Source organism: Microtus ochrogaster, linkage group LG1 (genome assembly GCF_000317375.1).
Source record: "Microtus ochrogaster isolate Prairie Vole_2 linkage group LG1, MicOch1.0, whole genome shotgun sequence".
Classification (NCBI taxonomy): domain Eukaryota; kingdom Metazoa; phylum Chordata; class Mammalia; order Rodentia; family Cricetidae; genus Microtus; species Microtus ochrogaster.
The window spans coordinates 4,656,539-4,678,783 of NC_022027.1; the positions used below are offsets into that span (position 1 = coordinate 4,656,539).

General features: G+C 53.0%; 2 protein-coding genes across 8 annotated transcripts in view; one reads left to right on the forward strand and one right to left on the reverse strand.

Annotated features, from left to right (window-relative positions):
- The window catches only part of LG1H19orf44 (linkage group 1 C19orf44 homolog), an 18,190-nt gene extending 10,795 nt beyond the window's left edge, over window positions 1–7,395 (forward strand). For all 6 annotated transcript variants that reach the window (XM_026785108.1, XM_026785114.1, XM_026785109.1 and 3 more), the window contains 5 exons: window positions 814–1,273; window positions 2,979–3,074; window positions 4,093–4,259; window positions 6,857–6,943; window positions 7,052–7,395. In XM_026785108.1, coding sequence (XP_026640909.1) covers window positions 814–1,273; window positions 2,979–3,074; window positions 4,093–4,259; window positions 6,857–6,943 — 810 coding nt within the window. In that variant the 3' untranslated portion in view covers window positions 7,052–7,395. The remainder of the gene's footprint in view (window positions 1–813; window positions 1,274–2,978; window positions 3,075–4,092; window positions 4,260–6,856; window positions 6,944–7,051) is intronic.
- Window positions 7,333–21,356, reverse strand: Cherp (calcium homeostasis endoplasmic reticulum protein). Of its 2 annotated transcripts, none has more exons than XM_005359139.2 (18): window positions 21,279–21,356; window positions 20,829–21,002; window positions 17,661–17,845; window positions 16,875–17,012; window positions 16,653–16,804; window positions 15,127–15,238; window positions 14,951–15,040; window positions 14,550–14,805; window positions 12,968–13,143; window positions 11,006–11,441; window positions 9,948–10,186; window positions 9,667–9,800; window positions 9,245–9,331; window positions 9,017–9,160; window positions 8,825–8,941; window positions 8,552–8,646; window positions 8,266–8,451; window positions 7,333–8,189 (listed from the first exon to the last, which is right to left on the reverse strand). In XM_005359139.2, exons 1-18 carry the CDS (start codon window positions 21,301–21,303, stop codon window positions 8,149–8,151), a joined length of 2,787 nt encoding a protein of 928 aa, XP_005359196.1. In that variant the 5' UTR covers window positions 21,304–21,356; the 3' UTR covers window positions 7,333–8,148. The 2 variants fall into 2 exon arrangements, with proteins under 2 accessions (XP_005359196.1, XP_026640908.1); XM_026785107.1 differs by having other exon boundaries at window positions 15,127–15,271.
- Between the last annotated feature and the right edge of the window lie 889 nt (window positions 21,357–22,245).

Consider the following 22,245-nt stretch of genomic DNA (forward strand, 5'->3'; position numbering starts at 1 on the left):
AGATGGTTGTGAGCCACCATGTGGTTGCTGGGAATTGAACTCAGGACCTTTGGAAGAGTAGGCAATGCTCTTAACCACTGAACCATCTCTCCAGCCCACCACTTGGCTTTTAATGAGTATTTTTTTAAAAGATTTATTTATTTATTGTGTACACAGTGTTCAGCCTCCGTGTATGCCCACACGCCAGAAGAGGGCACCAGATCTCATTACAGATGGTTGTGAACCACCATGTGGTTGCTGGGAATTGAACTCAGGACCTCTGGAAGAGCAGTCGGTGCTCTTAACCTCTGAGCCATCTCTCCAGCCCCCTTAATGAGTATTTTTATTTTATCTTTTAATTATATGTTTCTGGAGGCAAATGTGTATGTGTGCGTGCATGCTTATGTGCGTGCGTGTGTGTACGCTGTGGGGTTCTGCTCTTCACCCTCATGTTGTCTACGGAATCTCATTCAGGTTGTTGTGCTGCCTCTTCCTGCTGAGCCATCTTTCCAGTCCACAGAAAAAATACTTTTAATTCTTTTCTTTGGGGATATCAGGGGCAGGGTCTCACTCTGTAGCCAGGCATGACCTTAGATGGATCAGTCCTCCTGCTTCTGTCTTCCAAGAGATGAAATACAAGTGTGATACACCACAGCTGTCTTTAGTTTTACTTTTGGTTTTCTGAGACAGGTTCTCGTGTAGCCCAGGCTAGCCTAGAATTTGTGATCCCCTCTTGAGTGCTGGGTCACAGATGTACGCTGCTGTGCCTGGCTGAAGGGGCATTTTTAACCTTTCTAAAATCCCCTCCGCTTCTGCTGCCATTGCTCCTTTTAGGGGGAAGGGATGTCAGGCAGAAGCTCTCCACCCATGTCACCCGCTCCGCTGGAAGAGCAGAGGGCTGCCCGGCACAAGAGCACTGCATTTCGGGGCGTGGCCACTGTGGTTGCTGAGGAAGAGGGCCTTGCCACTGAAGTCTCCGAGCACCTGGGTGACAGTTCTGCCGAAGCTGTCCAGTCCCCAAGTGTGTCCAGTGTGCCGTCTGTGGAGACTCTCACTGCGCTCGAGGCCAGCCTGACTTACTCTGATGATTTTGAGCAGTACTCTGGCCCCTTGGCCTCAGAAGCGTCACTTGAGAGGACACTGGACACTTCGTCGCAGCTGTCGTCCAGCGGACAGACAGATCGTCTTTCCAGACCATCCCCAAAGACAAAGTGGGGCCAAGGTGTGGCTGGAGTCATGAAGGAGACAGCCGTGCAGACTCTTGACCCTGCCTTTGCTGGTCAGTGGAGCATGGGTGAGCAAGGGGCCCAGGTGACACCGCAGCGTCTTTGCTGGTCAGTGGAGCATGGGTGAGCAAGGGGCCCAGGTGACACCGCAGCGTCTTTGCTGGTCAGTGGAGCATGGGTGAGCAAGGGGCCCAGGTGACACCGCAGCGTCTTTGGGAGCAGGCAGAAAAGGACAGGTCCTCCAATCTGGGCTCTTGCCAGCTTTGGGGGGATGTTGGCCCCCTGTTTCATCTTCCCAGGATAAGGAGGTGGCAGCTAGTATGTTTCTGGCCTCCCAGCTCTGATACTTAAATTTCAGAACCAAAGACTTAAGGCCAGTCCAGACCCTGGGATGATAGTTAAGTCTGTGGACATTTAGGGAACAGGTACTGGGGCAGAATGCTCCTGGTGCCTGCTATGCGGAGGGGACAGGAGGATACCTACCCACCAACCTGTCTGCAACCCCTGCACCCAGGTCCTCACTAGGTGCTGTCCAGACTGCAACTTTCAAGGGCTGCCATCCACAGGTCACATGTTTGACGTTAGTAGCTAGTGTAGTAAGCTTCCTTTTTTTGGAGTCTGTCCTGGAACTAGCTCTGTAGACCAGGCTGGCCTCCAACTCACAGAGATCCGCCTGACTCTGCCTCCCAAGTGCTGGGATTAAAGGCGTGCGTGCCTGGCGCCAGTGTATTCTGAAAGCATCTCTTATCACACCCACTGGGTCTTTCCAGATGTTTCTGTCCTTTCCAGCTGTGGTCTCAGGCTTCCTTCCTCACCAGCATTGCTCTGGACCTTTTCTCTAGTCAGCTGCAGGCAGGGGTGCTGCACTGTTCACACCTCCCCCTCTTATGGGGAAGGCTGCAGTTCTCTTGATGGTTTTGACTTTGGGGATTCACTGTATAATAGCCTCGCTTGACCTTGTTGTCGCGGTGGTGGTGGGGGGGCCTAGATGTTCTTTAGTGGGGAAAGAGCATCGGCGGTCAATGGAGGCCATTGGTACTAAGCCCCGTCCTTGCTCCACGTATGCCTTTCAGGGTTGTTTGTGTTTTTGAGACAAGGGTCTCCTTTAATCTAGGCTGGCTTCAGATTGGACAGTAGCTGAGGATGACCGTGGGCTTGGTCTCCTGCCTCAGCTTTCTGAGTGCTAGGTGACAGGCCAGTGCCACCACTCGTGGCATGGGGATGATGATGATCATCAGGGGATGATGGACTTAGGGCTTTGTGGAAGGTGGATGAGCTTTCTGAGAACTGAGGCACAGCCCAGCCTGTCTTTGGAGAAAACCTGAATTAGCTTTTAAAGTCCACAGTGCAGACTGGGAAGATGCTCAGTGGCCCGGTGCTGGCCTTGCAAACATGAGGATTAAGGTATAGAACTCCAAAACCAATGTAAATGCCACCTGTCATCCCAGCCCCAGAAGGCCCAGAATAAAGTGGACATGCACGGGGGATTTCTGATGGCAGCATCAGTCTGCACATGCACACACATGCGCACACAGGAAAAGTAGACGAAACAAAGATGCTTGTTCATGTGTGGTTCTGGATGCCAAGAGGATGAGGCAGGAGATTTCTGGTGCCCAGAAGCTCAAAGCAAACCTGGGTACCACGGTGTCCAGACCCGTTTCCAATCAACCAGTAAGCAATCCAGGAGACGGATGGGCAACTACAGCTTAGTTCATTGTCATTGTGCTAGAGTCATTGCACCACACTCAGCAGCCCATCTTTGTCTTGCGCCAGCTGGTAGCATGGCGGCCATTGGCCCCACCCTCGGAGGCGCCTACGTGGACCCAGCACCCATCGCCAGTCATGTTGTCAGTGCGGACGCTATAGAAGGTAACAGACAGCTGGGACCTCACTCCTTCCCTACAGTGCCCAGCCATTCCTGCAGCACAGGCAGTACTCGTTAAAGGTGACTTTGGGGAGTCCCTGGGGGAGGGTGCTGCAGCAGCTGACAGGGTGGGAGTCCCTGGGGGAGGGTGCTGCAGCAGCTGACAAGGTGGTGTTGAACAGCCTGAGGGTGGCTAGAACCTCTTTCTCTCTTTGGTGAAGGGACACCTAGGTTTAACCAACCCCAGGAGTCTAGGAGTCATGGGCTGGTGGTCAGCTTTCAGAGAAGCCTTGAGTCTGTCCCAGCCCTGCCAGGCGGTCACTATTAGGTCATTTTTGCCTATCTCCAGTTTCGTTCTCTTTTAAGGTCCCTACTTTGGTGATCCTAAGCCTGTAATCAAAGCTACTTAGGCAGCGGAGGCAGGGGAATCACTTGAATGCAGGAGTTTATAGTGAAGCCTCTCTCTTCTCTCCCCCGCCACCCCCCCCCCCAGACAGGGTCTCACTGTGTAGCCCAGGCTGTTCTGGAACTCACTTCGTAGACCAGGCTGGCCTCGAACTTGCTGAGATCCGCCAAGCCTCTGTCTCTTGAGTGCTGGAATTAAAGTGCCACTAACACCCAGTGAAACCTCAACTCTTAAAAAAACAATAACAAAACCCAAAAAGCCCAACATTTTATGTCTTTGAGGGTGGACTGGGGGTAGGGGTGGGAGGCTTTCTGGGCATACATAGCCCAAGCTGGCTTGGAGTGCCAGATCCTAGCGCCTCATATGCCTCTGCTGAGATGACAGACATGTGACACCATGCCCAGCTAAAGATTTTTCTTGACCTTAAGTGGAGCTCATGTATGTTGTTGTATGTGGTTAATATAGAACAGAGACTCAGGAAGAGCTTCATGGCTGTGAGGGCAGACTGGCCAGAAAACAGCAGGTCTGCAGGAATCTGGACTCTGAGGGGGAGGAGGTGTGGGCGGCACAGGTGGCACTGGAGAGCCACTGAGCAACATGGGCTGTGCTGGTTGCAGCCCTGACGGCCTACAGCCCTGCAGTGCTGGTGCTGAATGACATGCTGAAGCAGCAGCTGAGCCTGACGCAGCAGTTCATCGAGGCCAGTCGCCATCTGCACGTGTCCCTCCTGCAGTCCCTGGACGGGGAAACATTTCACTACCACACCCTAGAGGAAACCAGAGAGGTAACTGGTCATAGCCCAGGTGGGCTAGCAATGGGACTGGGGTGTCTGTCCCCTCAGGCTGGACTCCACTCTGGACACCATGTTAGGGATGGGTACTGTGCCCTTCCAGACCAAACAGGCTGCAGCTGCTTGTTTCTTGGGCTAACACTGGAGAGCACCCTCCCCACTCTTTCCTTCCTTTTTTCAATTTATTTTTTCCATGATATTTATTGAGTTCTACATTTTTCTCAGCTCCCCGCACTGCCTCTCCCCTCCCCTTCAACCCTCCCACAAGGTCCCCATGCTCCCAATTTACTCAGGAGATCTTATCTTTTTATACTTTCTATTTCCCATGTAGATTAGATCTATGTCTCTCTTAGAGTCCTCATTGTTTTCTAAGTTCTCTGGGATTGTGGTTTGTAGGCTGGCTTTCTTTATGTTTAAAAACCACCTATGAGTGAGTACATGTGATAATTGTCTTCATGTGTCTTGGTTACCTCTCTCAAAATAATGTTTTCTAGTTCCATCCATTTTCCTGCAAAATTCAAGCAGTCTTTTTTTTTTTTTTTTTTGCTGTGTAGTTTTCCATTGTGTAAATGTACCACATTTTCCTTATCCATTCTTCAGTCGAGGGGCATTTAGGTTGTTTCCAGGTTCTGGCTATGACAAACAAAGCTATTATGAACATAGTTGAGCACATGTCCTTGTGGCACGATTGGCATCCTTTGGATATGTACCCAAAAGTGGTATTATTGGGTCTTGAGGAAGGTTGTTTCCTAATTTTCTGAGAAATCGCCACACTGACATCCAAAGGGGTTGTACCAGCTTGCACTCCCACCAGCAATGCAGAAGTGTTCCCTTTTCCCCAAAACCTCTCCAGCATAAGTTGTCATCAGTGTTTTTGATCTTGGCCATTCTTTCAGGTGTAAGATGGAGTCTCAGAGTTGTTTGATTTGCATTTCTTTGATGACTAAGGATGTTGAACATTTCCTTAAGTGTCTTTCAGCCATTCTAGATTCCTCTGTTGAGAGTTCTCTGTTTCGGTTTGTACTCCATTTTTTTAAATTGGATTATGTGATCTTTTGGTGTCAAATTTCTTGAGTTCTTTGTATATTTTGGAGATCAGACCTCTGTCTGATGTGGGGTTAGTGAAGATCTTTTCCCATTCTGTAGGCTGTCGTTTTGTCTTGTTAACCGTGCCCTTTGCTTTACAGAAGCTTTTCAGTTTCAGGAGGTCCCATTTATTAATTGTTTCTCTCAATGTCTGTGCTGCTGGGGTTCTATTTAGGAAGTGGTTCCCTGTGCCAATGTGTTCAAGTGTACTTCCCACTTTCTCTTCTATAAGGTTCAGTGTGGCTTTTATGTTGAGGTCTTTGATCCATTTGGACTTGAGTTTTGTGCATGGTGATAGACATGGGTCTATTTTCATTCTTCTGCATGTTGAAATCCAATTATGCTAGCACTTGTTAAATATGCTTTTTTCCATTTGATATTTTTTGCTTCCTTGTCAAAAATCAGGTGTTTGAAGATGTGTGGATTAATATCCGGGTCTTCTCTTCGGTTCCATTGGTCCTCCTGTCTGTTCTTATGCCAATACTGGGCTGTTTTCAGTACTGTAGCTTTGTAGTAGAGTTTGAAGTCAGGGTTGTGATACCTCCAGAAAGTCTTTTATTGTACAAGATTGTTTTGACTCTCCTGGGTTTTTTGCTTTTCCATACGAAGTTGAGTATTGTTCTTTCAAGGTCTATGAAGAATTTTGCTGGGATTTTGATTTTCCTTCCTTTTTTAATGGTGGGTTTCTTTTTGTAGCTCTGGATGTCCTGGAACTCACTCTGTAGACCAGGCTGGCCTTGAACTCGAGATCCACCTACCTCTGTCTTTTGAGTTGGGATTAAAGGTGTATGCCACCACTCAGCTGACCCTCTTCTTTTTACATGCATTTTGCTGCATATATGTATATGTATACATGTGCCTTAGGATCTCAGAAGAGGACATTAAATCCCCTAGAGGTATAATTACAGGCAGTTGTGAGTCTGTGTGGGTGCTGGGAACCAAACCCAGGTCCTCTGCAAAAAGCAGCTAGTGCTTTCAGCCAGAGCCATCTGCCCAGCTTTCCTTCTGGATCCAGGGTCTGTCTCTAGCCTGGCCTCAGGTAAATGACAAGCCTTCTACCTCATCCTCGCTCCAAAGTGCTGTGATGGCAGGCATACACCACCATACCCACCCAGCTCCTTTCATTCAGAGGACAACTGACAGGAGTCTCCGTCCATGTGGGTCGTGGGGATTGAGGTCAGATTATCAGGAAGTACCTTTAACCCCACTTAGCTATTTTGTAGGCTCCACATTATTTTTGATGGGTCTTGCTGTATAGCCCAGGCTTGACCTAGAACTTTACATTCCCCCACCCCGGCCTCCCAAATACTAGGATTACAGGTGTGTGCCACCACCACACCCAGCTCACAGTGAGTCCTCAGACCGCTACTTTCCAGCCTGACCATGTCACCCAGAACCCAGCGTGGCTCTTCACTCTAGAACATCTTGAATGTAGCACCTTGGGACAGTCCGCCACCCAGGCTAAGGGCCCAGCCATATTTTATTTACCATCCTGTATCCTACAGTACATTAGGTGTCACAGGCCTGCACCCTTGACCATGGAGGCTGCCCTTCAGGAGGCAAAGGAGGAGCTTCACTTCAAGTCCCAGTAGGTGAGGCTTACCTGGGTACCTCTATCCATCTCATTCATGTGGGGGCAGGTAAGGCTGGGGATCTCCTGCTTAATCTCAGCTCAGTAACAACCATACACGGATTCTAAGCCTCCACTTGCCCAGCTTGTGGCTCTGTGGGTACATCATAAGGACAGCTGAGGACCTGCCACAGGCTCTCAAAGCAGGATGGAGCTACGAGTCAATGCGACAGACTGCACATGCCAGATGTCTGGATCATCCAAGAGGGAAGCAGCTGCCCCTTGGGGAATATTCCACGCCAGGGGCTGAGACAGGTCTTCTGAGCATGGTGTCCAACACAGCTGGCATCTACCTTGGAGCAGCTTGCACAATGCCCGTGTGCACATCTCACCCACAGGTGGACAAACTGATCTTTTACAAAAGGCTTTATTTGAAGGCAAAACAGTAAAATCCACAATCAGTGGTTAACAGCACATGTGTCTGCTTGTTTGTCCCGAGTCAGACACGTCTGCACACGTCACAGCTATGGTAAATCTAAAACAAAAATCAAGTGTCTTATGTGGTGCTGAGAAGTTGTAGAGGGCTCTGCATTTTATTGAAAAGAACATTTCAAAAGTCTGTACAAACTGGCACAAGGCTGCTGCAGCCCCAGGAGCACCCGGGCCTCCTCCCTCCCCCTCTGGGAATGGCTGGGGCACACAAATCAAACCGCGCAGGAAATGCTGCCCGGCTGGTGCCCTGCACTCCATGGCACCCCATGCTCTGGGGTGCTCCTCGCTGGTGTTGGGCTCCCCAGACGGGAGCTGCAGGCCAAGGCTGTGCTGGGTGGAGGGACTCTGGAGGCCACCTTTTACTGACCCCGACTCCTCGGAAGCTGTGTCCGGCTGATAGCAAACAGCTAACATTTGAGGACAGGGATAAAATGCAGCTAAACGACGAAGGGAGGAGTAGGGTCTCTGACCCCACACATCAGGGGTCAGCCTTCGCTCTTTTCTAACAAAACCAGGTGGAACCAAAATGAAATTCCTTGTGACCTTTCCCAGCTGCCGGGTGCAGTGCGGGTCTCACTACCTGGCTCTGGGCTGTGCATCACTGGGGGTGGGGGTGGGTGGTCTTGGTTTTGAGCTTTGCTATCCTGGCACTGAGAGGCTGAGTTATCTGCAGCACCTCCTCCAGGACACGGGCAAGCCAAGCTGGAGCCCCTTCCACACTGTGCAGCGCCTGTGTTAATCTTCCTTCTCTTCCTTTCTCGCCCCAAACGTGGAGACTGTGTGAGAACAGGGCCGTCACTCCACCTCTCCAGCAGGACTATGCCCGCCCTGCCCACCCACACCATTACTCACACTCATCGCGGGCCTTCATGCGGGCAATGAAGGAATAGCTCTTGTTGCGGCGGTAATTCTCATAAGGGTCATCCAGGGCCACGCCCACGCCCTTGTACTGGTCCCACTTATCCCGGACATCGCCGCCCTTAATGGGGTCCTGGATGCCCTGCTCCTTTGCACCAAGGCCACCAGATCCGCTCCAACCTTGAGGGAGCAAAGAAGGTGTACATGGCAAGGCTGTGTGTGACCACTGAACCCCCAGCAGGATCCCATGCAGGAAGCTGGCACTGACTCAGGTACTCACCCATCTTCACCAGCATCTGATGGCCTTTGTTCTCTTCTCCAAGCCTTGAGTCTGGTATGGGAGGTGCTGAATTAGAACCCAGGCCAGCTGCAGAGCTGGAATGAAGAGAGCCATATGGTAAGCTGATGAACTCTATAATGGGACTTAGAGCACCGAGAGCAGCCATTTAAGCATGGTAGGAAAGGGCCTGTGGGCTGGCCCAGTTGGTCTAAGTGATGCCACCTGCCCTTTAGCAATAGGGGTGCCTCTGAATACCCCACACCAACGGCTTACGGTGGGGTGGGGCTCCTGGACCTGGAGCGTCGCCGCCTCCCTGGAGAGTATGACTTGGACCTGGATCTGGACCTGGAGCGTGAGCGGCTTCTGGAAGAGCGTGACCGGCTGCGACTTCTGTGGGGACAGTGGGACAATGGAGGGCTGGTAGGAGCAGTGTACATGGGCTTATCAATGCCCCCACATGCCTACCTGGACCTGGAGCGTGAGGAGGAACGGGAGCGGGAGCGGGATCGTGAGCGTGAGGAGGAGCGCGAAGATTTTGAGGAGCGGGAGCTGGAGCGAGATGATGAACGGCCTCGGCTCTTGGACCTGCTGCGTGATCTGGAGGGGCCGCTGCAGGAGAAATGCCATAGTGAGGATGGCCAGTTAGGGCACCACACACCACGGGGCTGGCCCCATGACACACACCCAGATCACCTGTTCCTTTTCTCCTGGCCCTTGCGCCGCCTTGCCCGCATCTTGGCTCGGAAGAACTCATAGAGGCCGTTCTGCTCCCAGCCCTCACTGTAAGACAAGGCCCCCATGAGAGACCTGGGATGGCCTCCAAGGGCCATAATGGCCAGGGAGGAAGCTAACCAGGAGGCAGCTAGGGCTCTGCTACGTGTTTAGACCTCCTTCCCACTGGAAGGACCTGGTAGGCAGCCGAATCCCAGGGGACCTCATAAACTTGCTGTTCTTAAATTAATGGCTGCTGGGCCAACATTGGACAGCACAAGGCCTGTACTCCATGCCCAGCATCCGAGACCAATGCATAGAATGTTTGGAGGAACCAGCTCCTCACCTGCAAGTTGGACTAGGAGGGCAGGGGCTCAAGCAGGCCTGGGGCCCTGCCTCCCTACCTGTTCCTCGGCCTGTCATGGGAGGGTGGGCTATAGAAGGCTTCCACAGCTGCGAGCAGCCTCTCGCTGGGTGGCATAGGGGGTGGCAGGCGGATGTCTTTGGGGTCCAGAGGCTTGTACTCGTGGTCCTCCAGCTGTAGGAGAACATGTTATTGCCTGTGCCCTGCAGAGTCCTCCCTGGCCACGCGGTAGAAGACAGCGGCAAGGCAGGAACCCAGCCCAACATCAGCACGCCCTTCCTTCCACCATACTCTACCACCTACCACCCTGTCCAGTATCACCTTCACAAGGGGAGCCATTAACCCCGCCGGAAGATCGAAGTAGGGTACATTGGGGACCAGGCTGGGGTCATCATGGTTGATGTGAGGTGGGCCTTGTCGCCGCATGTGGGGGGGCTGGCCATTGAAGCCGTGGGGAGGAGGGCCAAAGTCAGGGTGCTGGGGCCCGGCCCAGGGCGGGTGCTCATTGATCCCAGGGTGTGGCATGCGGTGGCCAGGGTGGTGGTGAGGAGGTCCCATCTCTGCAAAACAAAACATTGTCTCCAGCTTGCTCTGTAGCCAAGTGGAGTGAGAAGGCCAATAAGAAGGCCTGGAACTCTCACAGATATGGGTGCAACTAAGGGGACTCAAGTGACAAGACTGAAGGACCACACCACTGCAGCCAGTGGCAGCAAGCTGAACTTCCACCTCCTCCCTGGGGATGGGCTGAGGTCTTTCTCTGCCAGGACTCAAGACAGCTGAGCCAGCAGCTGCCCTTGAAGCGTAACGTATGGCTACTCTGCTGGACCCCAACTGCCTGAGGTCCTCTGAAGAGAACAGGGAGGACACATGCAGAGGGAAGCCTTCCTGAGGCCAGCCCTGAGGACCCTGAGTAGGGTGTGGATTTCTACCACTGAGGCACACTCTCTTGTCTATGCCTTTTTTTTTTGGTTTTTCGAGACAGGGTTTCTCTGTAGCTTTGGTGCCTGTCCTGGAACTAGCTCTTTTAGACCAGGCTGGCCTCGAACTCCCAGAGATCCGCCTGCCTCTGCCTCCCTAGTGCTGTGTCTATGCCTTTTGTGTCCAGCTCAGGCTGACACAGCAACCACAAGAAACAAGAAGACACAGGTACAGCTTCAGATGGGCGAACAGCCAGGAAGGACAGCAAGGCAAGAGCAGGAATACGGTGCTGGAAGTACAGACAGAAAAGTCCAACTGGCCTGTGCGTGTGGGTGCAGGGTGGAGGCCACCCTTATCTGCCCATTCCATACCCATCCTATGCCTGTCACTTCCACAACACTGACAGCCAGGCATATCTGGGACACCCCAACAGGCCTTCCTACATTGCCCTACCCACTCACCTGCAGGGAAGTCTCCTTGGGGATAGTCGAAGCGGTGAGGGTAGGGTGGCCGCTCAAAAGGGTGACGAGGGGGGAAGTCATCCTGCATGAAGCGGGGTGGGAAGCGGTTGAAGTTGTGGGGGTGTGGAGGCTGGTTGAACTGTGGGTGCTGCTGGTGGGGTGGGAAGGGCCCACGGAAGTGGGGAGGCCGCTGCATCCGGAAAGGCGGCTCACGCTGGGCACCACCCCAGGGTGGTGGCTCATGCTGATTGTTCCATGGTCCTTCAAACTGGTTATTCCAATTGGGATCTGGCTGGTTGTTCCAGGGAGCATCTCGTTGCCCATTCCAGCCAGGGTCCCCACGCTGCTCGCCCCACATGCCCTCATGGCTGTTGTTCCAGGGTGGGCAGTGAGGTGGTCCACCTTGGTGGTGTGGGTATGGAGGCTGCTCCGGGGGCTGTAAAACACAGACATGAGATCAAGGTCTGTAGTTATCTCTCTCTCCTAGGTCCCCACTGGGGCTGCAACCTCACATCTAAAGCAAGCAGGACCAAATGTGCTTCCCTCAGGCCCAGCACCAGATCCCTAGTGGGACACATCAGGGGTACATCCTGTACCATGCCACAAAACATCCCAACAAATTGGGCCATGTGCCTTAAACCACCCCACTCTATAGCAAGAGACCCTCTCATCCAGAACACTGCCTGAGGTCAGCCTAGACACCTGTCCTTGTTCCTTTCTCCAGGACAACAGCTGCCTTTCTTAGGTTGGTACAGGAGAGACTACAACAGGTCCCCCAGCACTCCCAAGGCTTGGCAGCAAGCTACATGATCCACGCCAGGTAAGTAGGGTGCTCTCTCCTCTGGCTTCCAAGAGAAGCAGAAGGCTGAATTATCAAATAGCAGGAATAATTTCTTTTTGTTTTGTTTTCTTTCTTCTTTCTGTTTTGAGACGAATCCAATAGCAGGAATAATTTCTTTTTCTTTTGAGACAGGGTTTCTCTGTGTAGCTAGCTTAGGAGCCTGTCCTGGAACTCACAGAGGCGTGTGCCACCACTGCCTGGTGCAGGATGATTTCTAAGGTACCATGAAGGCAGGATGAGAAGCCTGGTTGGCTTCACAGTCTTTTTTACTGGGGGAAGAGGGGTATGGGCGGCACTCCACTCCAGTTCCAGGAATAGCCTGGAACTCAATCCTCCTGCCTCAGCCTTCCAAAGACTGCAATTACAAGCCTGGTTCTATCCCCCACTTCTAGGGATAGAATCCAGTACCTTGCCATCTACATGGGCTGCTAACGCCTGTAACCTCCAGATTTGGTGGTAGACTGCCATACTGGCTGGTAAGCCTCAGTGGACCAGCCCTTCATCCCACAGATCACACTGAGCCTACACAAAGCCTGTTACATACCTCCCTCAAAGGTTCCCATGTGCCCACCCAGCAGGCTCACAGCCCACACTGGGACGTGGGTACTGTTGACAGGGATGTGCATCTCTTGTCAACTAAACCTGAAGGTGAGAGGTGAGGCTCAGATCTGAGACCTGTAGTTCTCAGCCCAGAGCCACATCCCTGGCACCCGTAAGTGTTCTCTACTGTGGCATGGCCATGTCCCGTTGACGGGAAAGTACGCTGTACCCAGCCGCTCCAGTCAATCTCACCTAGCAAATTACGGGACTGGTCATGTCCCATGTAATCCCTGCTCTGGTCTGAGTCACACAGAGTCCTGGCACTGCAGGCAGCACCTGCAGCCTCTGGGGAAGCTCACCACTTCTGATCTTCCTTCTATCCTTCCTGATAGACCTGAAAGCTGCACTAGTAAGGACAGGCCAAAGAGGACCCTGAGTGGCCCAAACAATGGTGGTACTGGGCGTCTGCTCAGGGTCCACTGTCCCTGGGCTGTTATGGCTGCCTGCTGCCCCACAGGATCCTATTAGGAGCACACAGAGCAGGCCTTTAACTGTCACACACGTCTCAACAGATGACGTACCTGCTGTTGACCCCAAGGAGCAACAGGGTGAGGCTGATCAAACCAAGGGGGCTTGTTTGGCGGGATCTGCTCATGGGGGCCAGGACCCCGAGGGCCAGCAGCTGCAGGATCCTGAACACCTGCCGAGGCATCGTACTCTGAAGAACCAGGCATCTGGATGGGAGGCTTGTTGTCATCTAAACACAGGTGACAGTCAGTTAGGAGTGGCCCGTCAGTAGGAGGAAGGACTGTTGAGCCTAACACCCCCAACCCAGCCCAGGACAGGACTGAATTGTGTTCCTAAAGTTACTGAAAGCCACTGCTGCCAATGTCACCAGCACAGTCCTCTAGGGATACAAGAGCGGACATACTCGATGCTCATGACATGTCACTGTTTTGTCTACAAGTTGTCATATCTCCCCCCCCCCCCCCCAAAGGGTTTCTCAGTTTCTCTGTGTAGACTTGGCTGTCCTGGAACTCACAGAGATCCACCTGCCTCTACCCCCGAGTGCTGGGATTAAAGATAGGTACCACTACTGCCCAGCTCAAATTATTTTTTTTTAGTGAACTCATCTCATGGTAGTCAGAGGGCAACTCTTGGCAGCAGGCTCTCTCCTGCTATCCTGTGGATCCTAGGGATCAAACTGAGGTCATCAGACGCCTGCAAGTGCTTCTACCCACTGAGTCGCCTTACTGGTCTCCACCTCAGTTTTGGAGACAGAACTGAACTCCAGGAATCTACCTGTCTCTGCCTTCCCAGCACTGAGCTGATACACACACTACTCTACCCAGCCTTCTCTCTGTTTTTTGTTTTTGTTTTTTTTTTCTTCCCTGAGACAAGTTTTCTCTGTAGCTTTGGTATCTGTCCTGGAACTAGCTCTTGTAGACCAGGCTGGCCTCAAACTCACAGAGATCCGCCTGCCTCTGCCTCCCAAGTGTTGGGATTAAAGGCGTGTGCCTTGATTGCCCATCTTACATCTGACTTTTAAAATGAGGCCCTTGTGATTGCATGGCAAGTACTCGCTGGTCTAAAACTTAAAATCTTCTTGCCTCAGCTTCCTATCATTTCATACCTTACTCAGGTTTCTTCGTAAGTGGTCCTTACACACACACACACGTATACTACAAACACGAGATCAGACGTGTGTTGTTGTGTGTTTAGGATTGGGCTACACACGTGCTGAGCTCACCCAGCCCTGGACCATACCTTGAACAGTGTACCAAGTGTGGATTAATACACTAGCCTGCCTCTTCTATTCTACTCTGGGGGCCATGTTGAGCAGACACTGCTGGCCTAGTCTGGGCACATAAGCAGATTACTCTTGGCCCAGCGGTGGGCAGGCTGTGGAGCAGGTGGCCAGGGGACCAGGGGAATAAATGACGTTTAGGGCATTCAGGTTTGTTTGTTTGGTCCCCCCCCCCCCCCGAGACAGGGCTTCTCTGTAACTTTGGAACCTATCGTGGAACTCACTCTCCAGACCAGGCTGGCCTCAAACTCATAGAGATCTGCCTGCCTCTGCCTCCTAAGTGCTGGGATTAAAGACATGCGCCACCACTGTCTGGCCAAGGCATTCAGTTATAAGAGGTGTAGGGAACTGCATACCTGGCTGGGTAGTTGGTGGGATGGTGGGAGCAGGTGCTGGGGTTGGGGGAGGTGCTGCTGGTGGGGGTGTGGCCTTCACTTCTGCTTCCATCTGAGGCAGCTGAATCTGTGGCTGTGGCTGCTGCTGTTGCTGTTGCTGCTGCTGGGCCAGGCTGCTGACAAACTCTTCATGCTGTGTCTTGAGGCTCTGGATTTGCTGCTGGAAAGCCAGCTGCACAGGCTGCACCACTGAGGAGTACTCGTTGATGAGAGTAGCCTGGTGGAGAAAACACCACCATTCAAGATACCACTCTGGGACCCAATAGCTAAATGGTATGTAAGATGCAGCCAGATTCAGTGATGAAAACATCCACAGTTTAAGACTTTGTAGTGATGGGTAGCCCCTGCTGTGTGGCGCTCACCTGGTACTGGCCAAGTCCCAGGGCGGGGCTCTGTAGCTGCTGAATGATGGAGTCATCAAAGTAGCCATTCTTCTCCCAGAGCTGTAGGAGCTGGTGCAGAGGAAGACTAGTGAGGCAGAGGCCATGCCACTCAGCCCAGATGCTCACCCACCCACCCAGCCCTAGCAGCCTCATACCCGGGCAATCTTCTGCTGCTTATCCTCCTCCACAGCCAGGAAGCTAGTGCAGTAGATAGGCACCACCACCTTCTGCAGGGCAGCCAGCAGCTCCCGGGCCTGCTTGCGCTGGCTGTGAGGGAGAGACCTTCCGCGCGTCAGGGCCCTGGGGCGGGACCCGGCCACGCACCCGTTACCATGCGGCTGCAGCCACAGCACCCTCTCCTCAGGAAATGCCCCCCAACCACACAGGACTACCTACAATGCAGGTGCCTTGTCTTGGGAGACAAGCGAGTGTGCACCCCAGGGCTATTCAGAACATGGCCTTCATTATCAGAAGGGCCCACCAGAGTGCTTGCATATGTGCAAAGGGGGCAGTGGGGCTGCTGTGGTTAGGACCTAGTTACCACTGTGCCCAAGCAGGTTCAACAACCCGCTCAGCAGGGATTCCCTATCCCCATAGGGCCACTGAGGAGGCTTCTTGGAGCCTAACCACCCACAAAGGTTATGGTCAGCCCCGGGCACAGCATTTGCATGCCATGTGCCAAGACCCTGGGTTTTGTGCCCAGTGCCACTGAGAGGGGACAAAGAGGAAGAAACAGCCCAGGAAGGCCCCTCCAGCTGTGCAGTATGATGAATCCAGGCCTCTTGTGTGACAGTGGCTCAGCAACCATATGCTGACCCAGGAAAGATGCAGACAGAGGCTAGCAGCTTCAGCTCCCACAGCTGAGGTCACAGGGCAGCAAGGACTGGCAGGAGCTGGGTAACGAAAGGCATTGCAGGCCAGACTTCTGTGTGAGTCCAGGTGAAGAGTATAGCAGGGAGTGGGGGAGAGGCCATCTGAGCAGAGGCTCTGTCCTCAGAGGCAGCAGCAAGCCACTGAGAGAAAAAGGTGCAGTGTAGGAGGGTGTAGGTAGCAGAGTCACTGCTCACTTCCCAGCAGTTCAGACATGGAGATGAGGCAGGGAGCAGGCCAGCTTCTCCTGCTCTCCTGGGAGTCATGCACACTTAATCAGGTGTCCTGGTTGTCATGGCCATGCTGAAAGGCAGGGAGGCAGTCAGCTTAGCTGACTGTCAGCATGTAACACTAGCATGGAACTCCTGCACCTGCCTCTGGCCAGAGTTCTGGGTTCTGGTTTCCTCCATCAACTTCACCCGGTAGCCATGCAGAGACACACCTCCCAGGCCCTAAGAGGCTGGAGCCATAGCACAAAGGAGAAGTCTGATAGCCAGAGAGTCATCAAAAGCAGCCCCCAGGATATATCTGAACAGAGGGGGGGGCAGGGTCCACACAGTGTAGTAGCCATGTGTCTGGCTGTAAGGAGCAGTGGTGGGGAGGGAGGACAGAAGCCTAAAGCAGACACATGATGGCTGCAGAAGTAGAAAGGAGGCAGGAGAACCCAAGGCCTGCCTTCTGAGGTGCCAGACACTGTCCTGGGAGGGGATGCAGTGGACAGTGTGTGTGTGTGGCAGGGGTGGTGTGGTGAGCTGGGAGGGAGACCCATAATTACAGGTGTGGGCTATGGCCCGAGGGATCGCGTACTCACCAGTGGTGCAGCACATCATTGATCAGATAGATGAGGTGCAGCCGCAGCTCGAAATGTGCTCCATCAGCGGTGATGCGGTTGCGCAGGTGGCCTGCCATCAGCTCGCAGTGTGGTGGGGACTTGGCATTGCTGAACATCCAGTTCTTCCCAGCCTGAGAGTCAGGCCAGGGTGAGTGGGTGGTCAGGCAGGTGACGGCACCCCCACCCCACACTGAGCCTCACCGAGATGGCATCCTTAGTGCAGGTGTCAATGATGGGCTGTAGCAGGTTGTCAAACTCGCTCATGTCCAACTGTGTCTCTTCCAGCAGCTTCTGCATCTGCTGCTCCACTGCATGCGCCACAGCTGCAGTCACTTGCTCCTGGGAAGGCCATAAGGGACAGGTGGTGTCAACAGGGGCTCTAGCAGACACACTGGTATCTGTCTTTAGCATATGCCAAATCCTGTGACGGTAGGCACCACAGTAGGCAGAACAGGCCTCAGCTAACAGGAAAATGAAGCCAGGGAGGCAGCAATGAGGGCTAACATGTGGTAGGCACCTGTGATCCTAGACCTTGGGAGGCTGAGGCAGGAAGACTGTGATTCTAGGACAGTTTGGGGAGATGCTGTCTCAAAAGCAAAGTAAACCAAACCAGAACCCAAACCACAAATGCTAAATATGGGACATCAAGCCAGTTAAGACTAAGAGGCCAGTTCTGGTGTTCAGTCTATGATGGGTAGCAAACACACATGCTTGGTGTGTGACAAGGGCAAGCAAGGAAACACCAAGTGGGGCTAGTACCCAGGTCCTTATATCACTCCTTTCATTTCTGATTCTCCTCCCTAGAGAACTTGGCAATAGGATCAGCCTAACAGACTGGCCAATGAGGTCCCTCCCTACTCACTCAGCCTGATAGGAACCAAGTCACCAGGTGGTGGCATCCACAAGTCCACCTAGCAACACCTGTGAATGTTCCACTGTCCTACTGGAAGGTGACCCCATGGTCACTAGCCCAAGAAACAGCTGTACCTGACGCAGGGCCAGCAGGTGCTGCTCCTGCTGCTGAAGACTCCACTGGCTCTGCTGGATGAGCTCGTCCATTGACGGGGTGCCCTGGGCCGGAGTGAGGGGTGCCGTGGGAGCTAGCGGAGGTTGTGGCAGAGGGGGCATGGTTGCAGTTGGCTCCAGCTCTGGGGCCTGCTGCTTGCAGATGACTAGTAGGAGAGAGATGGGTCCTGTGAGCCCAGGGCCAGCCCCAGGTTCCCTGAGATGCATCAGGTTTGACCAGTATGGAGGAGTTGATGGAAGAAAGCTAAATTCACTCTCCAACTCATACGGCCAACCTGACTGTGCTTTTTTTCCCTTGTTGTGCCTGGTCTTCCTGGAGATTATCAAAGCTGCCATTGTACCACCTCCTCACCACATAGGCTGAATCTGCCCATCTTCCCTTCTTAGCCAGGACTAAGGTACTATGGCCATTGCTGGAGATGTGGTATCTATCCTAGGGGTGTTTGTTCCATGTGACTGGTCCCTAAACTCTCCCTTCACTCAAGACATATTCTGAAGGTCTGGCCAGCACACACAGGGATGGAGTGTCTCCAAGACCTGCCACACCTCCTGTGGTGATCCTTTCAAACTGCAGGCCTTGGACCAGCATCCAGGATCACCTAGCTTGAACCAACAATAACACACTGGTATGACAGTAAGTGCCTGGAGAAAAGGGACTTCCTTTTACAAGATGGCCTGCTTACTCTCTACTTCTGGGCCCTGCCTGATGCCAACAACATGGCCAATCTGTGGGAGCCTCTGAGGCTTACCCAAAGGAAATGAACTTTGAACAAAAACAAAGAAGGTATGGCAAAGGGGCGGGTATCACTTAGGCCTTAGTCAGCCTGGTTTAAGTTATAAATCCCACACTCCTTTGGGAAGAGCTCCACTCTGGAGGAGCCATTGATGGCCCAGACCTTCACTCATGACAGCACTGGGCTTTCCCTGCGCTCCATCCAGATGAGGGTAGACATAGCCTCACACTAATCAGCCTCTGCCTGCATCATACCTAGTAAGAACTGTGTCCTGTAGTAGTGTGGCCCTGTGCACACTGTAGACAGGGCCTGTGGAGCAGTCTTGCCCAACGGATAATCTGCGGGAAAGGCAACAGCCCACAATTCACACTTTTATTGCACTTTGCAAATATAAGGCCATGGTGACAGTGGACTAGAAGTTTTAACCAACAACTCAGCACTAGACTCCACCACAGTGCTTGCTGAGCGCCATTCTAGACCAGTCCAAGGTTTAGTGATAAAATACCGAGTCAGCTCGCAGCCCTTTCTGAGCTTAATGTCCAGGTGACGCTCATAGGTCCTCAGCAAGCAACTCTTCCCTTACGGTCAAACCCAAACCCTCTTCTGGACTTCCACCACCTACCACCCTCAGCCTGTGCCACCCTGCCCTCAGCTTGTCCAAGACTCTCCCTCCAGTTTGCCCCTGGCTGTCCCTGTCTTGTTCAGTAGATCCTACTATGGCACGGCTCTCGGAAAGCCCTCCTGATCCCAGCCCCAACCTGCCATGGCTTCCATGCATTTTCCTTTCCCTTTTGCAGCCCCAACAAATGACTGTCCAGATGGGAAGTACGGGCAGACTTCCTGTACAGCTCCCAGGCACTATCAAAACTTACTCCCACGTTGCCACCCCTCACCAATCCCCGGTCTACCTTTGATCCCACCTGCCTCCACGCTTACGCTGACCCCCTTATAAGGGGTGACTATCAATCACCTCTCTCCCCAAATCCAGCCTGTTGTGTTAGAACTTTCTGTGGCTCTCTGTTGCCTTAGGATGGTTATGAACTTGGTGCTCTGAGGCTAAGTGACATCAAACAGCTGACCTCTACCAAGACTAAATAGGAGACAAAACCTTATGACCCACAGACTCCAGCCCACATTGGTGTATCAGAACTCTCCATATCAAACCTTCCTTCAGCTCACACTTGTGGCCACTGGTGGCTCCTCTCTGAATATACAGTTTCTTCAAGTTTGTTTTCTATAAAAGTCTATAGTTTAAAAGTTTGATATATACAAGTTTTCTATCAACCATCCACAACATAATGCTAGAGCACACCAAAGAAAGTATTTGGCATCAGGACTGTGGCTTGGCAGCTGTCACCTTTGAATGCCCGTAGCTTTGCAAGGGCAGGCACTCATTCCAACAGCTCACCCAAGCGTTAGAGTTACCCGGTACAATGTTGTCATTCAAAGCTGGGGTATGCTGGCTTGCACTTGTAATCCCAAACACCTGAAAAGCTGGTGCAGGTTTGGCTTGAGTTGGAAGCCAGTCTGAGTAACATGCTGCCAGACCAACCTGGGCTACAGTGTGAGACCTCACAGACCAGCTGTGCTTCCTAACTATTTTATTTTTTTCCCAGTTTTCTGAGACTGGGTCTATGCAGTCATGCTAGTACAGGAACTCAATGTGTAGATGGGACTGGCCTCAAACTCAGAGATCCAACTGCCTCTGCCTTCTGAGTGCTGGGATTAAAGGGCTGACCCACCACATCTGGCTCTTAAATTTTATTTTTATTATCATGTGTTTCTTGATGTTCACCTAGTTGGACATTTTAAGATACAGTTAGGCCAGGCAGGGTGGTGCACATATCTTTAATCCCAAAACTCGGAAGGCAGAGATCTCTGAGTTTGAGGCCAGCCTGGTCTACAAAGCTGGCTCCTGGATGGCCAGAGCTGCACAGAGAAACTGTGTCAAAAACCAATTAAAACAAACAGGAAAAAAAAGAAAAGAAAAAACGCTGTAGAAACTAAAGTGGAAACTTTTTTGATCTATGCATCCGAAACACACAGAAACCTCTGGTCTCAGCCTTTAGAATGGGCTACATAGTTCCTGCCCCAGATACAAGTCTCTGCTTCCCGCCTTCCTGCAGACCGTCATCCCCTGGGCAAAGACAACCCAGGAACTCCCGACCAGCGCCCGGGAAGAGAATTTATGACACTTCAATGTATGACTCCTTATGGCACGCAGATTCAACAGTCTATCTTGGTGCAGGGCCCCAGGAACGACAGAAAGAGCAGTCAGAGACACAACCGCCCGGCTTTGCAGACCGCGAAACATGCGACCCCCAAAAAAAAAGGCTGCGGCGGGGCCCGGACTGAATGCCGAGGCGGGGGGGGGTGGGGGGGGGACGGGACTCACGCTGCTGCTGCTCCAGAGCCAGCTTGCATTTGTAGTAACTGTAGAACTCGCCTCCAAACAGAAACGAGAATTTCGGGTTGTCCTTCTGTTTCTCCATCGTCATTTTTTCGAACTCGGGCCCGTTGCGAGCCACGAACTGAGCGAGCTTGTCGATGACATTTCGAAGCTCCTGGTCTGCAGGACGGAGGAAAAGGCGTCAATGGGGGCAGCTCGAACCCGGGGATCGGGCCGGGGTCCTCTGGGGCGGGCCGCAGCGAGGCGGCGGTGTACGGGTCCTGAATAGGGCCAAGCGCGCGCGCTGGAATGCGGGGACCCACGGGAGAGGCCGCGGGAGGAGCGGCGAGGCCGTAGCGCGCTTCGTCTCCGAGCCGGGAACTTGGGAGAGGCACGACCAGCCGGCGGGGGCACGCGGGGAGAACCTAACAATCTCCGCTTAGGGATGGACCTCACCGTCTGGCGGCAGCGGCATCTCCATGGCTGCAGCCGCTGGGAACGACCTCCGGTGCCTCACGATCGCCCACCAGCACCGGCCGCAGAAGCCGGCCGGAAGTGGCGCAAAGGGAGCCGTTTACGACGGCCTCGCGGGCCGCTTTGGCGCGCCATTTACGGCGGTCGCCGGGAAACCCCGGAAGTGAGGACTGGAAGAGGGCGGGAAGAGGCTGCGTAACACGCACGGGGCCGGTGGGTAGCGAGGCGCATGCGCGGGAGATTCTTGGCGCCTGCGCGGGACCTGCCGCCGTTCCGCTACGCGGTAGAGCGGGTGGAGCGGACCTGGCTTGAGCTTTTGGGTTTCTGCGTTCCTGCGAGTGTCCGGGCGCTCTCAGGCCTCTGCGTCCTTCACAGCCTCGTGCACCGTCCAGGCTTGGCGAATCACACAATCCCGGCTGGGGGCGCCGGGCTTCCCAACATCGGCCTAGACAGAAGTGGAGCAACGACGAGTCTTCTGAAGCAACCGTGCAGACGCGTGCTGACCTAGGGAAGGAGAACTGAAAGCAGCCGTCGGCAGCCATCCCCTTTGTTTACGTATTTTATTATTTACTTCTGCTTTCTGGAGATTGGGCCTCAGGAAACTCAAGCTGACCTCTAACTCGTATACTTGGGGGTGATCTTGCACTCCCGATCCTTCTGTTGGCGATGACAGGCGTGCGCCGGGATTAATTAGTTAGCATTGGAAGCCAGGAAAGCGTGCATGCTAGGCAAGCACGAAGCTATACTATCAGCTTTAAAAAGGAAAACAAAAAAGAAATTCCATGTATCTTAGTTTGCCACGCATGGTGGCGCACACCTTTAGTTCCAGCGCTTATGAGGCAGAGGCAGGCAGTTCGAGGCAAGTCTGGTCTACATAGCGAGTTACAGGACAGCCAGGACTATACGAAGAAACCCTTCGGTAAACAAAGAAAAGCAGATCTGTTTTAAC

Coding starts and splice junctions, on each gene's coding strand:
- Cherp (XM_026785107.1), bottom strand. CDS start 21,303: ATGGAGATGCCGCTGCCGCCAGACG. Junction 15,272..16,652: donor AATGATGTGCTGCACCACTG/GTGAGTACGCGA, acceptor GTCCCGCCCCAG/GGCCCTGACGCGCGGAAGGT. Junction 8,942..9,016: donor TCCTCACGCTCCAGGTCCAG/GTAGGCATGTGG, acceptor CTGTCCCCACAG/AAGTCGCAGCCGGTCACGCT.